The following is a 15,815-nucleotide window of genomic DNA, read 5'->3' as shown; positions in this document are numbered from 1 at the left end:
GGGAAGGGCCGGAGTGCGAGCCTGGGCGGGGGAGGAGGGCGCCGCGCGTGCGCAGAGGTGTGGTCGGGGAAGGTGCGCTGAGGCTGGAGTTGGAGGTGCGGCGCCTGTGAGGTGAGGTGGGGCCGGGCCAAGCCGGGCCAGGCGAGGCGGGCGTTTGCGGCGGTGCTGCTGTTGCTACCGTGGTGGCCATCGAGGATATTGGCGCTGGTCTGGGGCTCGGTCGACGGAGACTCCCCGCAGCCGGCCTCCTCCAATCATCTTAGGCCCGGGTCTCCCCACAGGCCCGGACTAGCTCCCCAGGCTTTTACTTTAGGACCTTGAAGATCTTGTCAGAGTAGTTAGTATTATTCCCGGGTTTTTTTCTAAATAAGGAAACCGAATCCCAGAGAACCATAGTAAATTGCCCAGGGCGAAACGGTTTTTAAGTACCAGAGTATCCACGCCTCCTGACAAAAAAAAATACAGTACAGTTGGCTCTTGCTGAGGGAAGGGGTTGTGTGGAAGTAAATCAGTAGGTATTATACATCGATTTGGGAATTTCTGCATCACTGTAGAGTCTTGGAAAAATTACTTGACTTCCCTGGATCTTAGGTTGATTTTTTTTGTCATCTATACAATGTAACTGGATCAGAAGACTGGTACTTTAACTTCTTGTTCATGAGCCCCTGTCAGAACTGTGTGAAACTCCCTCTCCCAAGGCTGCTTCCTTCCCAATCCCACACAGTCCACTGGACCTCTACACCACCAAAGAACAGAAGAATTATTCGTCAGACTGGGCCTAAAAGGTTTGAACAATCTCTGACAGAACTCATTCCGTTTCTATTATGTGACTGACACTGGGCCACCAGGAGGTTAAGCAGATGGAGAAAGTCAATGGATGGGTGAAAAGATTCAATGGTTCAAAAGAAGGGGAGCAATTAGAGTGGTCAGAGGAAATGATGATCTTTCAAACAGATGTGAAAGAAATAGGAAGAAATGTAAAAAACTGGTTTGTTTTCACATTGAAATTGGAGAGGACATTGCATCGATTTTTTTTTAGAGATGGAAAAATAATCTGAAGAAAACTTTGTTGTAGAGGAAAAACATAATTGCCAAATTATTGCAGCAGTGGCAGTGAACTGCAGATGAGACATGCTGAAAGTTAACCCAGCTCAAAAAAATTTACCAGAACTGAAGGAAAATATACTAGATAAAAACTGTGAGAGGTAAGGATAGAAGACATGGAGGATGGATCTAGAAAACTAATAATTGAATACGAGTTCCAGAGCGTGACAACAGAACTGACTAAGGAGAAGCCATAATCAAAAAAATAATAGAAGATGGGCCAGCCCCGCTGGTCTAGTGGATAAGTTCAGTGTGCTCCACTTCAGTGGCCCAGGTTCAGTTCCCAGGCTCGGACCTACACCATTGGTCTGTCAGTAGCCATGCTATGGCAGCAGCTCACATACAAAAAGAGGAAGACTGGCAGCTGATGTTAGCTTAGGGCAACTCTTCCTCAGCAAAAAAAAGAAGAAGAAGATTTACTAAGTTAGTGGAAAATTTTGCATCTGTGTGTGTGAGGAAGATTGGCCCTGAGCTAATATCTGTTGCCAATCTTCCTCTTTTTGCTTGAGGAAGATTGCCGCTGAGCTAACATCTGTGCATGTCTTCCTCTTTTTAATGTGGGATTCTGCCACCATGTGGTTTTACAAGCAGTGCTAGTCTGCACCCAGGATCCAAACCTGTGACCCCTGGGCCGCTGAAGCAGAGTGCACAAACTTTACTACTACGCCACTGGGCCAGCCCCCAAAAATTTGAACTTAAGGCATAAATTCAACCCTCAGATTTAAAGGATTCATGAAGTACCAGGTAAAAATAAATGAAAAACAATCATATTTAGACTTTGTACCACAATGAAAGCTTTCGAGTTTAAAAAGAATTAAAATATGTTGACATACCACAACTAGAAGGACTTGCAACTAAGATACACAACTATGTATCGGGGCGGGGGGTTTGGGAAATAAAGCAGGAAAAAAAAATGTTGACATGGTACAGTCTTTAAGATGGATTGTTAATTGTTAATTTTTTTAAAAACCAGTTGCATAACAATATATAGATTATGGTTCTAAGTGCAGCAAAACCATTGCATATGTAAATTTCTATATAAATACATCAAAAAAGGTATGGAAGAATACATACCAAACTTTTTAAAGTGATTATCTTTGTGAAATAGAGTAGATTGAATGGTAGAGAATGAAAGGTGTGTATACTTCTATACTGTTTTAAATGCTTACAGTAGGTATTTGGTCACATGTTATGTGGGTAATCCAAAAAACAAGCAAAGTTGGATAATGAGGGAGGGAGGAATTCAGTTTCTAAAAACAAAATTTGTACAGGTCATGGTTGCTGAACACAAAGCAGTAAAACTAGAAATGAATAACCACAAATTAAACAAAAAATTCTAACTACTTGGAAAATTTTTTAATGCCAATTTTAAGTAATTCATGGGCCAAAAAAGTAAACAAAACTAAGATCGTGGATCCAACAGCCATTTATAATTAAAAAAATGCTTGACAAAATGGGGATAGAAGGAAATTACCTCAACATAATAAAGGCCATATATGACAAACTGCTACAGCCAACATCATACTCAATGGGGAAAAACTGAACACCATCCCTCTGAGAATAGGAACAAGACAAGGGTGCCCACCATCATCATTCTTTTTTTTTTTTTCCTTTTTTTTCTTTTTTTTTTTTTTGAGGAAGATTAGCCCTGAGCTAACTACTGCCAGTCCTCCTCTTTTTTGCTGAGGAAGCCCGGCCCTGAGCCAACATCCATGCCCATCTTCCTCCACCTCATATGTGGGATGCCTACCACAGCATGGCTTGCCGAGCCGTGCCATGTCCGCACCCGGGATCCAGGCCAGCGAACCCCAGGCCACAGAGAAGGGGAAAGTGTGAACTTAACTGCTGCACCACCAGGCAGGCCCCTCACCATTCTTATTCAACAGAGTACTGGAGGTTTTGGCCAGAGCGATTAGACAAGAAAGAAATAAAAGGAATTCAAATAGGGAGTGAAGAAGTGAAACTCTCGCTGTTTGCAGATATATTATATATAGAAAACCCTGAAGAATCCATCGGAAGACTGTTAGAAATAACAACTACAGTAAATTTGCAGGGTGCAAAATCAACCTACAAAAATCAGTTGCATTTCTATAATAACAAACTTATGGAAAGAGAACTCAAGAATACAATTCTATTTACAATCACAACAAAAAAGAATAAAGTACCTAGGAATAAATTTAACTAAGGAGGTGAAGGACTTATACAATGAAAACTATAAGACATCACTGAAAGAAATAGATAATGACATAAAGAGATGGAAAGAGACTCCATGGACATGGATTGGAAGAATAAACATAGTTAAAATGTCCATACTACCCAAAGCAATCTACACATTCAGTGCAATCCCAATCAGAATTCCAATGACATTCATCATGGAAATAGAACAAAGAATCCTAAAATTCATATGAGGTAACCAAAGACCCTGAGTTGCTAAAGCAATACTGAGAAAAAAGAACAAAGCTGGAGGCATCACAATCCCTGACTTCAAAATGTACTACAAAGCCATAGTGATCAAAATAGCATAGTAGTGGTACAAAAACAGACACACAGATCAATGGAACAGAACTGAAAGCCCAGAAATAAAACCGCACATCTTCAGACAGCTAATCTTCGACAAAGGTGCCAAGAACATACAATGGAGGAAAGATGGTCTCTTCAATAAATGGTGTTGGGAAAACTGGACAGCCACATGCAAAAGAATGAAGGTAGACCATTATCTCACGCTATACACAAAAATAAACTCAAAATGGATCAAAGACTTGAGGATAAGTCCTGAAACCATAAAACTCCTGGAAGATAATAATAGGTAGTACACCCTTTGATATCGAACTTAAAAGGATCTTTTTGAACACCATGTCTTCTCAGACAAGGGAGACAAAAGAAAAAATAAACAAGTGGGACTTCATTAGACTAAAGAGCTTCTGCAAGGCAAAAGAAACTAGAATCAAAACAAAAAGATGGGGCCGACCCTGTGGTCGAGTGGTTAAGTTCGCGTGCTCCACTTCGGCGGCCCGGGGTTTTGCTGGTTTGGATCCTGGGTGCGGACATGGCACCACTCGTCAGGCCATGCTGAGGTGGTGTCCCACATCCCACATGCCACAACTAGAAGGACCCACAACTAAAAAATACACAACTATGTACCGGGGGGCTTTGGGGAGTAAAAGGAAAAATAAAATATTTTTTTTAAAAAAGAAAATTAATAAGCTAAGCATTCAACAGGGTAGAAAAAATAAAAAGGAAAATGGAAAGAAGAAATAAAGATAAAATCAGAAATTAATAAGGGAAAATAAACAGTCCTTGATAAATAAATTGAAGAGGTCATTCTTCAGAAATAAAATAGACATGTTTCTGGCAAAAATAAGAAAAAAAACCCAAAGGACATACTCTTGGATGTCTTATAAGTAATTCAAACTGAACTCAGCAAATCTCTGATTTTCCGCTGAAGTATTTGTTTATTTGCCAATCTTATATCTCAATAAATATACCACCATCTAAGTCAAAAGCTAAAAGTTATCCTTGACACCTCCATATCCCTCACTCCCCACATTCAATCCAATATCAGGATATATCTCTTCTATCTCAGTAGTGGGCATCTATGGATTTCATCACCTCAGCATTCTCCCCTTCCTTTTCTGTTGAAAACCCCTTCACTCTCATTCAGAAGTCCTGTCTCTTTTTCTTATTCTTTCTCTTTCCCTTTTTTCTTCTCTCCTCCCTCACTCCCTCTGTTTGCTCCTATTTAGCCCTCATGTGCAGAGATTTAAGGCAATCATGCTATTTGGTTCACACTATCATCAACAAGGCCTTTCTCATTTTATATTTTTTTCCCTTCGTTGCAATTCCCACTCATGTTCATTCCCTCTCCACTTAGGTAGCCGCTCTAATGTGTAGTATTGTTTTATGCATGTATGTACATAACTGATATTATGTTATATTGTGTTATAGAAGTCATTCTGTTTGTTTTTCATATATCTGTAAATATTTCTGACTATTGCATCATATTGTTTTAAATGACCACACACTCTTGGCCACTGGTCCTGGGCTAAGTTGGACCAATCGGTCCTTACCCAGAATCTTTGAAGTGAAACTAAGAAAGAAAGAAAATTCCTCTCCAGTGTGGTAGCCATAAAATGTAAAACACAGGAGCTGTCAGCAGCCACATGTCCTGCTATGTGGAACCAGCTGGTCTGCAATGAAAAAGAAGGAAGCCGACATGCAGAAAGCAGCAGAGGTGAGAAACAATGAGAGAGTCCTGGAAAATCTCAAGTCTCTGATTCCAGTTATTCCTGAAGTTCCATATTCCTGCCCTTCCCATGGTTCCACTCTTCCTTGGATTCTACGAGCCAGTAAATCTCATCACCTCCATCTTGTGCCTGAGCCAGTTCAAATAGGGGTTCTATGACTGGCAACCAAGAGGCGTAACTAATTATAATCTCTAAAATGTATCTCTTAGTGTGTGTGTGTTTTAATTGTGGTGAAATACACATGACATGAAATATACCATTGTAACCATTTTTAAGTCTACAGTTCAGTAGTGTTAAATAGTCACATTGTTATACAACCAAGCTCATCTTGCAAAATTGAAACTATACCCATTAACAACACCTTCCTATTCCACCCTCCCCTCAGTCTCTAGCAACCACCGTTTATTTTCTGTCTGAATTTGACTACTATAGGTACCTCATATAAGTGTAGTCATACAGTATTTGTCTTTGTGTGACTGGCTTACTTCGCTTAGTATAATAGCCCCAAGATTCATCCATGTTGTAGCATGTGTGAGAATTTTCTTCCTTTTTAAGACTGAATAATATTCCATTGTATGTATATACCACATTTTGTTTATCTCTTCATTTGTCAATAGATACATGGGTTGCTTCCACCTTTTGGCTATTGTGAATAATGCTGCTATGAACATGGATGTACAAAGATGTCTTTGAGACCCTCTTTGAATTCTTTTGGGTGTATACCCAGAGTCTAATTGCTGGATCATGTGGTAATTCTGTGTTTAATTTTTTTAGGGACCACCATATTATTTTCCACAGCAGTTGCACCATTTTACATTTCCACCAACAGTGTACAATGGCTCCAGTTTCTCCATTCCTTGCCAACACTTGTTATTTTCAGTTTATTTGTTTGTTTGTTTGGTGAGGAAGATTAGCTCTGAGCTGACGTCTGTGCCAATCTTCCTCCATATTGTATGTGGGACGCTGCCACAGCCTGGCTTGATGAGCAGTGTGTAGATCTGCACCCTGGATCCGAACCCACGGATCCGAATCCCTGGGCTGCCGAAGCAGAACCTGGGGACTTAACCACTATACCACCGGGCTGGTCCCTAGTTTTTTGGTTTTTTAAAATAGTAGCCATCCTAATAGGTGTAAAATGGTTTTGGCTTGCATTTCCCTAATTAGTGATGTTGAGCATTTTTTCATGTGCTTATTGGCCATTTGTATGTCTTCTTTGGAGAAATGTCTATTAACGTCCTTTGCCTATTTTTTAATCGGATTTGTTTTTCCAAATTGTATATTGAATGATTATTTTTTTTCTACCTCTACTTTCACCATCCAAGCCCCTGTTGTCTTTCATGTGGACAATTGTAATACTTCTTAAATAGACTCCCTAATTCCACTCATCTCTTTCCTTTTCATTCACCACAAAGTAACCAGAGTGATCTTCTGAAAATATTAATTCTAGTATGTCACTTACCTGCTCAGAATTCTCCAGTGGTACTCCATTGCTCTTAAGAAAAAAACCCAAGAGTCATGGTCCTTTCTGATCTAGACTCTGCCAACTTCACTTTCCTTACTTCTTATCCTACTCTCCTTTGATTACTATTTTCAGATACATTAGCCTTCTTTTAGTTCCTGGAATATGCCAACCTCTTTTCCTCCTTAAACCTTCACACATATTGTCCCCTCTACCTGAAACACTTTCCTCCCTACTTTGCCCATTCATCTTATAGGTCATAACTTAAATTTCACTTTTCCATAGAAGGCCTTCCTTAACCTCACTCCCTGATCTAAAGAGGCCTCCCATTATAGTATCCTAACACACTTCCTTAATTTCACCTATCAACATTTGTAAATACATATCTATTTTTGGATTATTTATTACACATCTCTCTACTTGATTGTAAACTTTATGAGAGCAGAGACAAGTCCATTTTTCTAACACTATATCCCCAGGCCAAACAGTATGTGACACACAGAAGGTGCTCAATATTTGTTGATTGGATGAATAAATGATGAATGAATACCATAGATATGAAGAACACTTAGTAATATTAATATGTACAACTTTATGCTAATAAATTTGAAATTTTAAACTAGATAATTTTGTAAAAACTTTAATTATTGAAATTAATTCAAGTTTATGTGGCAAGTCCACATAAACCAATAACTGAAATCACTGAAAGTTAACAGAGGTATATTTATAAGGTAAAGACAAATTATCTTTATTTGCAGATAGCACAATTGTTTGGAGAATGAACTATGAAACTATTAGATCTAACAAGATAATCCAGTAAAGTATCCTATTACATGACAAATATACAAAAATTATTAGCTTTCATATATATCATCAGTAAGCAATTTAAAAATCTAATAAAAAATACGTTATCTCAAAAGCAACAAAAATATATTTACTTAGGCATACATTTAATCAGATCCATGCAGGACACAAACTATGAAAACTTTACTGAAAACCTAAAACAAGACTTTACTAAATTGAAAGACACCCATGTTCATGGATGGGAAGACTCAATATTTTAAAATATTGGGGCCGGCCCGGTGGCTGAGTGGTTAAGTTGGCCTGCTCCACTTTGGAGGCCCAGGGTTTTGCCAGTTCAGATCCTGGGCACGGACATGGCACTGCTCATCAAACCATGCTGAGGCGGCATCCCACATGCCACACCTGGAGGGACTCACAGCTGAAAATACACAACTGTGTACCGGGGGGCTTTAGGGAGAAAAAGGAAAAAATAAAATTAAAATAAATAAATAAATAAAAATAAATAAATATCAATTATGCCCCAAATTCATTTGTACATTTTACAGTGGAATTTCCCCCAACCTTGATAAAGGATTTCTTGAAGTTAATTTGGAAGAATTGATGTATAAGAAAAGCCAATAAATTTTAGAAAGGGTAATCAAGGAAGAATGTATTAATACAATCAACAACTGGAAAAGGAATTAGTGGTTTGATCAATGGGACAAAATATGAAGTCCAGAAAAGCCCCAAGCATTAATAGAAATTTAATTTTTGATAAATGTGGCATTTCAGAGGAAAAAGATGATTCAGCCAGTAAACGGTTTGTTAAAAATTCACAAAAGAATGTGTCCAGTAAGTATATAGAAAACGTGTTCAGTCACTAGTAATTAGACAAATTCCAACTACTAGACATATTTCATTAAATTGGCAGATAAAAATGATGCAGCAAGGGTAAAGGAAAATGGGCATTCCTTAGAAACTGCTTTTGGGAGTGTATATTGATATAATCTACAACTGTTCTGGAGATCAGTTTGGCAATAGGTATCAAATGTCTTAGAATCGTGCATGCCTTTTGATGCAAAGTGCCATTTGGAGGAATCTACTCAAAGTATGTATGGAGATACACAAAGATCTTAGAACAATGCTGTTCATTACATCATTATTTATTACAGCCCCCCCCAAAAGAAAATCTAAATGTTCAACAATAGAGTTATATAAAACTATGGTATTTTTGTAAAAAGAAGTACTATTAAGCCATTTTAAAAGTTGCATAATACCTATTGATAAGCAAAGATTTATAGATATTCATAATATTATCTTTAAAAAGCAAGTTATGAAACCTGTCAATAAAGTTTTGTCTGCATATATATATGTGGGCTTGGAAAGATATGCTTAGATAGCAATTGTCTTTGGGGAGGAAACAGATTAAATTCTGCTTTTCTATCGAACATGCATTACTTTTGTTAATAAGGAAAAATTAAGAGAAACTTCATGTTTAAATGCCATAATAAAAATAGTGAAAAATGGAAGCATAAAGCAGTTATTGAAAATTATAATTATGAAAATTGTGAAGAAACTGAGCTAAACGGAGTAAAGTGTTATCTTTGATTTTAACTGTCATATAATGTATGTATATTTAAAAAACAGAAAGAAACATAGAAAATGAACATAATTTATTAAAATGGTAGGATTGATGGCAATTTTTTCTCCTTGTTAAATAATTTTTAAAATAAAAATTTCTAGCAAATTTTGAATCCAGTTAATTCAGGCTTTTCACAACAATGATGAAAAGGTAGAGACCAGTGGTAGTGCTGCCAAGAGATAGATGGTATGGGTGAAGGGCGAGCTTTAAACATTCCATAATCACCACCAGCTACTTCCTATAAAGCTTCACCAGAAAACACTTGTATTTACCAAGAAACTCACCTTCAGGACAAGTTCCCTTCCGTGCACAGATTCTGGAGCCCCAGTGATGACAACAGTTCCACATTAACATTGGAAGCCTCAGGTCTATTTTCCTGTTATGTATTTTTCTTCTTTAAAATATTTTATTTTTCTTAGAGCAGTTTAAGTTTCACAGCAAAACTGACGGGAAGGTATAGAGATTCCCCATATGCCCCCTGCCCCAACACATGCATAGCCTCCCGAATTATCATTATCCCCGACCAGAGTGGTACATTTGTTACAACTGAACCTACATTGACACATCATTACCACCCAAAGTCCATAGTTTACATTATGGTTCACTCTTGGTGTTATACATTCTATGGGTTTGTGTCATGCATTTTCAGTCTTTTTCGTTAAACACATTGTCTCAGGCTTTGCCTTGACCCCCTTCTTATTCCTGGGTTTCAGAACCATGTGTGCTCAATACTGCATCTCCTTTGCTGATGTTGAAAAAGCTCATATCAACATTCGAGATTTTATCCACCTCACACCAATGCTAACAAGCTCCATTTTGAATCAACTAACAGGGCGCAATCTTTTCTTCAAATGTGAACAATTCCAGAAGACTGGATCTTTTAAGGTAACAATCCCTTTTGATACTGTATCATGTATCTTTTCAAACCCCTTTCATATATAAATTTATTTGATCCTCCTGACCACCCAGTGAGGTAGGTAGATTAATATCTTTTTATAGCTGAAGAAAGAGTAGTAGAGGGGCTGGCCTGGTGGCGCAGCAGGAAAGTTCTCACATTCTGCTTCGCTGGCCTGGGGTTCGCCGGTTCCGATCCCGGGTGTGGACATGGCACCCCTTGGCACGCCATGCTGTGGTGGGCGTCCCACATATAAAGTACAGGAAGATGGGCATGGATGTTAGCTCAGGGCCAGTCTTCCTCAGCGAAAAGAGGAGGATTGGCAGCAGTTAGCTCAGGGCTAATCTTCCTCCAAAAAAAAAAAAAGAGTTGTAGAAATTTTCCTTTGATCAATCCTGGTTACTTAGCATTATGGTGTTGATGAGCCACTTTTACACAATATCAAAATTCCTTATAATTAGAGTTATCATATAATTTACTGTCCAAACTAGGACGTTTGAGAACAAAAGGGGGAAGTTTTAATGATGAAACTGAGATATTAGACATCAACCTGGACTGTTGCAAGGCAAAATGAGCAAGTGTGATCATCCTGTATATAACCCAGTTTAAGCATTCACTTTGTGTCAACTTGCTATTATGAATATAAAAGATACCTTATTATGAATATAAAAGATCTAAACCTAGCTAAACCCTCATATAATAAGATCTTTTTATACAAAATTATGTCAGTGCCTTTCCTATGCATAAAGATAGGCTTCTGTGTGTTGATTCATTACCAGCATTTTCTGACCATTAGTTGAGCTTTGAGATCCTTTCAGGTAAAAATCTGAAAGCTGCATTTTGCACTATGCCTGACAGGCATTAGTACCTAAGTGATAGCTTTATGACTTCAAGAAATCTACCTTTTTCCCAACCTATTAACTGAGAGCTTTTATATTTAAAAAACAAAACAAAAAACTCTCCATTCTCTTTTGCCCTTTGCTTCTCCCATGGTTGATTCTTCATTCATCAAACATCAAGCACTTATTTTCACTAACTATATTAGGCATATATACGGTAGGCCTTTGCCCTATTATCCATACTTGCAGGGAAAAACAGGCAGGTCAACAAATGGGTTGATGAGAAGTATCTTAAGAGATACAAAGCACCATGGAAGAACAGAGGACAAAGTGCCTAATTTTGTCTGGGAGATTAAGGTAGTTGAACTAGGTGATGTTCGACCCAAGTTTTACAGGGTGAGTACTCTTAGCCAGATCAGGGAGTGGGGGAAAAGAGCTACAGGTAGAGGTACCAGCAGGCTCAGCGGTACAGCAGTGTGTGCTAACCTGGTGAGAGGGAAACGAAAAGCCACTTAGGATGGCTACAAGTCATAGAGGAAATAAATGTTTTAGAAACACTGCAACTTGTAAAGAATTTGTACTTTTCTTACAAAAATAGGCAATGAAAAAGACAGCATTTGTTTTTAAGAGATCACTTTCGTAATCTAGTGGAAATGTTAGATGAGAATGATCCTTGAAGCAGATCAGTTAAAGTTTGATAATACACAACTTGAGAAATGAGGCCTCATCAAGGTAGTGGCAAAGACACACATGAGGTATTTTAGGAGTTAGAATCAATAAGTCCATTAGTGATGGACTGGATGTGCAGTGTTAGGAAGAGAAAAATCTAGAAAAGTCCTTTGGTTTTTTGAAAAGAAACTCTTTAATCAAATACATGAATTCATTATACCTCTTTCCCAGATTCGTGGTGCCCTTAATGCAATCAGAAACTTGATTCCTGCCACTTCAGAAGAGAAGCCCAAAGCTGTTGTTACTCACAGCAGTGGAAACCACGGCCAGGCTCTTGCCTATGCTGCCAAATTGGAAGGTACTTGAGTAATTTGTCAGGGTCCTGGGTAGCATCATCAGAGGCATGGAAAAGTATCCCTACTTACAGTGAGACTGGTGATAGCTGTGGGAAGTAATTTCTCAAGTCTCTATCTGATTACAGGCGAACTGAACAAGTTTCTATCCTAAATTCTGATTTGTACTAACCATGTTTCTCCCTCCCAGGGATTCCTGCCTATATCGTGGTGCCCCAAACAGCTCCCAACTGTAAAAAATTGGCAATACAAGCCTACGGAGCATCTATAGTATACAGTGAACAGAGTGATGAGGTAAGGAAGAGAGCGATGTTCAGTACCACATTTTTTTTTAAGATTTTATTTTTTTCCTTTATCTCCCCAAGGCCCCCCGGTACATAGCTGTATATTTTTAGTTGAGGGTCCTTCTAGTTGCGGCATGTGGGACGCCACCTCAGTGTGGCTCGATGAGCGGTGCCATGTCCGTGCCCAGGATTCGAACTGACGAAACACTGGGCCGCGTGCAGCAGAGCACATGAAGTTAACCACTCAGCCACGGAGCCAGCCCCTCAGTACCACTTTAACAGCTTTCACTGTCAAATTAAATTTCTCTTCCTGCTTTACTGGCTGCTGCTTCTCAGTCTCATTTTGTTTTCTCTTCATCTCTAAATGCTAGCAGGCCCAAACTTTTCTCTCTCTACGCTCACTCAGATGATCTCAGTAGTCTCATACTTTAAAATATCACCTATAGGGGCAGCCCAGTGGCACAGCAGTTAAGTTTGCACATTCTGCTTTGGTGGCCTGGGGTTCGCCAGTTCGGATCCCAGGTGTGCACATGACACCACTTGGCAAGTCATGCTGTGGCAGGCGTCCCACATATAAAGTACAGGAAGATGGGCACGGATGTTAGCTCAGGGCCAGTCTTCCTCAGCAAAAAGAGGAGGATTGGCAGCAGATATTAGCTCAGGGCTAATCTTCCTCAAAATAAATAAATGAAATAAAATATCACCTATACTCTAACTCCAGCCCTGACCTTTGCCCTTAACCCAGATTGTATATCCTAGGCTACCTGGTATTCTCACTTGGATGTCTTTTTTTTTTTTGCTGAAGTAGATTAGCTCTGTGCCAATCTGCCTCTACTTTATATGTGGGTCACCGCCACAGCATGGCTGACAAGTGGTGTAGGTCTGTGCCTGGGATCTGAACCCACGAACCCAGGCTGCCAAAGTGGAGCACACTGAACTTAACCACTAGGTCATGGGGCTAGTCCCCCAACTTGGATGTCTTAATAGGCATCTCAAATTCACTACGTCTATAACCAAACTCCTGATCTTACTCCCTCAATATTGCTTCTTTTCCAGTCTTCCCCATCTCAGTAAATGGCAACTTTTATTCTCCTAGTTACTCAAAAAAAAAGTTGGAGTCATCTTTGGTAACTCTCTCACACCCTACATCCAAATCTTAGTCCTACTTTCAAAATATCTCCATCATCTAACTACTGCTAACAGTCTCTACCATTACCACCCTGATTCAAACCAACATCGGTTCTCACCTAGATCGAGCAGACTCCTAACTGGTCTCTCTGCTTCCACTCTTGCCCCACTAGTATGTTTTCAAAACAGCAACCAGAGCCATCCATTAAGTTAGAACTTGTCTCTCATCAGCTCGAAATCCTCCAACAGTTTCCATCTCATACACAGTGGAAACCAAAGTTCTTGAAATCATCTAAGGCCTAGATGAACTGGCTCGTTCCTATCTTTCTGACCTCATCTCCCATTATGACTCTCCCCCAAACACTCCAAGCCAACTCATACTAACTTAGCAGTTTCTGAGAAAGTCCAACCACTCCTACTTCCTAGTCTTTGCACTTGCTATTATTCTCTCCTTGGAATATTCTGGAGATCCACAGGACTTGTTCAAATCTATTAAATGTCACTTTACCAGAGGCCTTTCTTAAGCACCCTATATAAAATAAATTCATTTTTCTCCATAGCACTTAGACATACCATATATTTCCTTATATCCCACTCCTCCCCATCATATTAGAACATAACTCCCTTGAGCACAAGGACTGTTTAGTTCAGTTATATCCCCAGTGCCTGAACAAAGTCTGAAAAAAAGTAGATGGTCAATAAAGCGTTAAATGACTGAATCTAACTTGTTGGGAATTCTATTAAATACAAATCAAGTAAGCTAAATCAATGCACTCTTTCAGTCCAGAGAAAATGTTACAAAAAGAATTATGGAAGAAACAGAAGGCATCATGGTTCATGCCAGCCAGGAGCCTGCAGTGATAGCTGGGCAAGGGACAGTTGCCATGGAAGTGCTGGATCAGGTACAAGCCTAGTGGTAAAGGTGATGTTTGTCTGTAAAATCAATTATTTTGTATGTACATAAAATTGGTTATTAATAGATGTAATTATACTTTTACTCAAGGTTCCCTTAGTAGATGCACTGGTGGTACCTGTAGGAGGAGGAGGAATGGTTGCTGGAATAGCAATTACAGTCAAGGTGAGGAGCTTCTGGAGGACTCTGCACTTCAGGCACAGAGTATTTTATTTTACCTCACAGTACACTGTGGATACTTGCTCACCATTCCCCCCAAAATGCCATTCCTTCCCATCATTCCTTCACACTTCAGATGGATGGCCCTTCTCTGCCTCACTACCCTTTTCTTAATCCATGACAACTTTACAGCATAAAAGCAGTTACAATGAGTGCCACCCTCACAGTCCTCGCCTTAATTCCATCTCACCAACCTTCTATCCAAGTACGGAGGTATTCTTTTCCCAAGTTACCAGCACAACCAGATGTGATCTAGGCAACTGAAAGCCAATGATAGGCATACAATTTAAAGTGCCTGAAGGTCCTCTTTTCATTGTATCTATCTAAGAGAAAGCTTTTACTTGGGCAATGTATTACCTGTACTGCCTATTTTTACTGCAGGCATGCAGGCAAAATGCTGTGGGTAGTTGTAAGATGTCTAATATTCCTCTTCCCAGGCTCTGAGACCTAGTGTAAAGGTATATGCTGCTGAACCCTTGAATGCAGATGACTGCTACCAGTCCAAACTGAAAGGGGAACTGACCCCCAATCCCTATCCTCCAGAAACCATAGCAGATGGTGTCAAATCCAGCATTGGCTTAAACACCTGGCCTATTATAAGGGACCTCGTGGATGATGTCTTCACTGTCACAGAAAATGAAATTAAGGTGAGGCCCCAAGAGGAAAAGAAATAACAAAAGAACAGAGCAATTTCTCAGACAAAAGAAACTTCTCTCCTGTTCTAAGTAGCAACTTACCCACTGGGGACTTGACTAGGTGACTTAATGACATGTGGGAGGGTGCCCTGGATGTATTAAGACAACCCTCTTGACAGAAGCAGAGTTAGGATGAAAAAAAAGCCCTGCCCTTCATTGGCAAGCACATACATATAGGAATTAAGAAAATTCAGACTGGGTATATATCCTCATCTGGCCTTTAATTGTAAAGGTCAACCAACTGGGCTCTTTCCCCTTCTCCCATTTCACTAATTCTTACTTCCTTCTGTACCAACAGTATGCAACCCAGCTGGTGTGGGAGAGGATGAAACTGCTTATTGAACCTACAGCTGGTGTTGGAGTGGCTGCTGTGCTGTCTCAGCATTTTCAAACAGTTTCCTCAGAAGTAAAAAACATTTGTATTGTGCTCAGTGGTGGAAATGTAGACATAACCTCCCTAACCTGGGTCAAGCAGGCTGAAAGGCCAGCTCCTTATCAATCTCTTTCAGTTTAATTTATGCAAAATGAAGAGATGGGATTTAGTGTCTCTAGACAACTGGAAATTTTGTTTCCTGGTCACTGTCAACT

General features: G+C 39.5%; 1 protein-coding gene across 2 annotated transcripts; it reads left to right on the top strand.

The window, feature by feature from the left end:
- Positions 1-58: 58 nt before the first annotated feature.
- SRR (serine racemase) lies at positions 59-15,741 on the top strand. Of its 2 annotated transcripts, XM_046675324.1 has the most exons (8): positions 59-111; positions 9,946-10,117; positions 11,867-11,993; positions 12,179-12,282; positions 14,183-14,302; positions 14,404-14,478; positions 14,970-15,179; positions 15,526-15,741. In XM_046675324.1, the coding sequence occupies exons 2-8, from the start codon at positions 9,950-9,952 to the stop codon at positions 15,739-15,741; spliced, it is 1,020 nt and encodes a 339-aa protein (XP_046531280.1). In that variant the 5' UTR covers positions 59-111; positions 9,946-9,949. The 2 variants fall into 2 exon arrangements, with proteins under 2 accessions (XP_046531280.1, XP_046531279.1); XM_046675323.1 differs by lacking the exon at positions 59-111 and having other exon boundaries at positions 9,827-10,117.
- Positions 15,742-15,815: the final 74 nt, after the last annotated feature.

Source organism: Equus quagga, chromosome 11 (assembly GCF_021613505.1).
Source record: "Equus quagga isolate Etosha38 chromosome 11, UCLA_HA_Equagga_1.0, whole genome shotgun sequence".
NCBI classification, from domain to species: Eukaryota; Metazoa; Chordata; class Mammalia; order Perissodactyla; family Equidae; genus Equus; species Equus quagga.
Note: the sequence above shows the minus strand (reverse complement) of the source record. Positions and strands in the feature narration are given on the sequence as shown.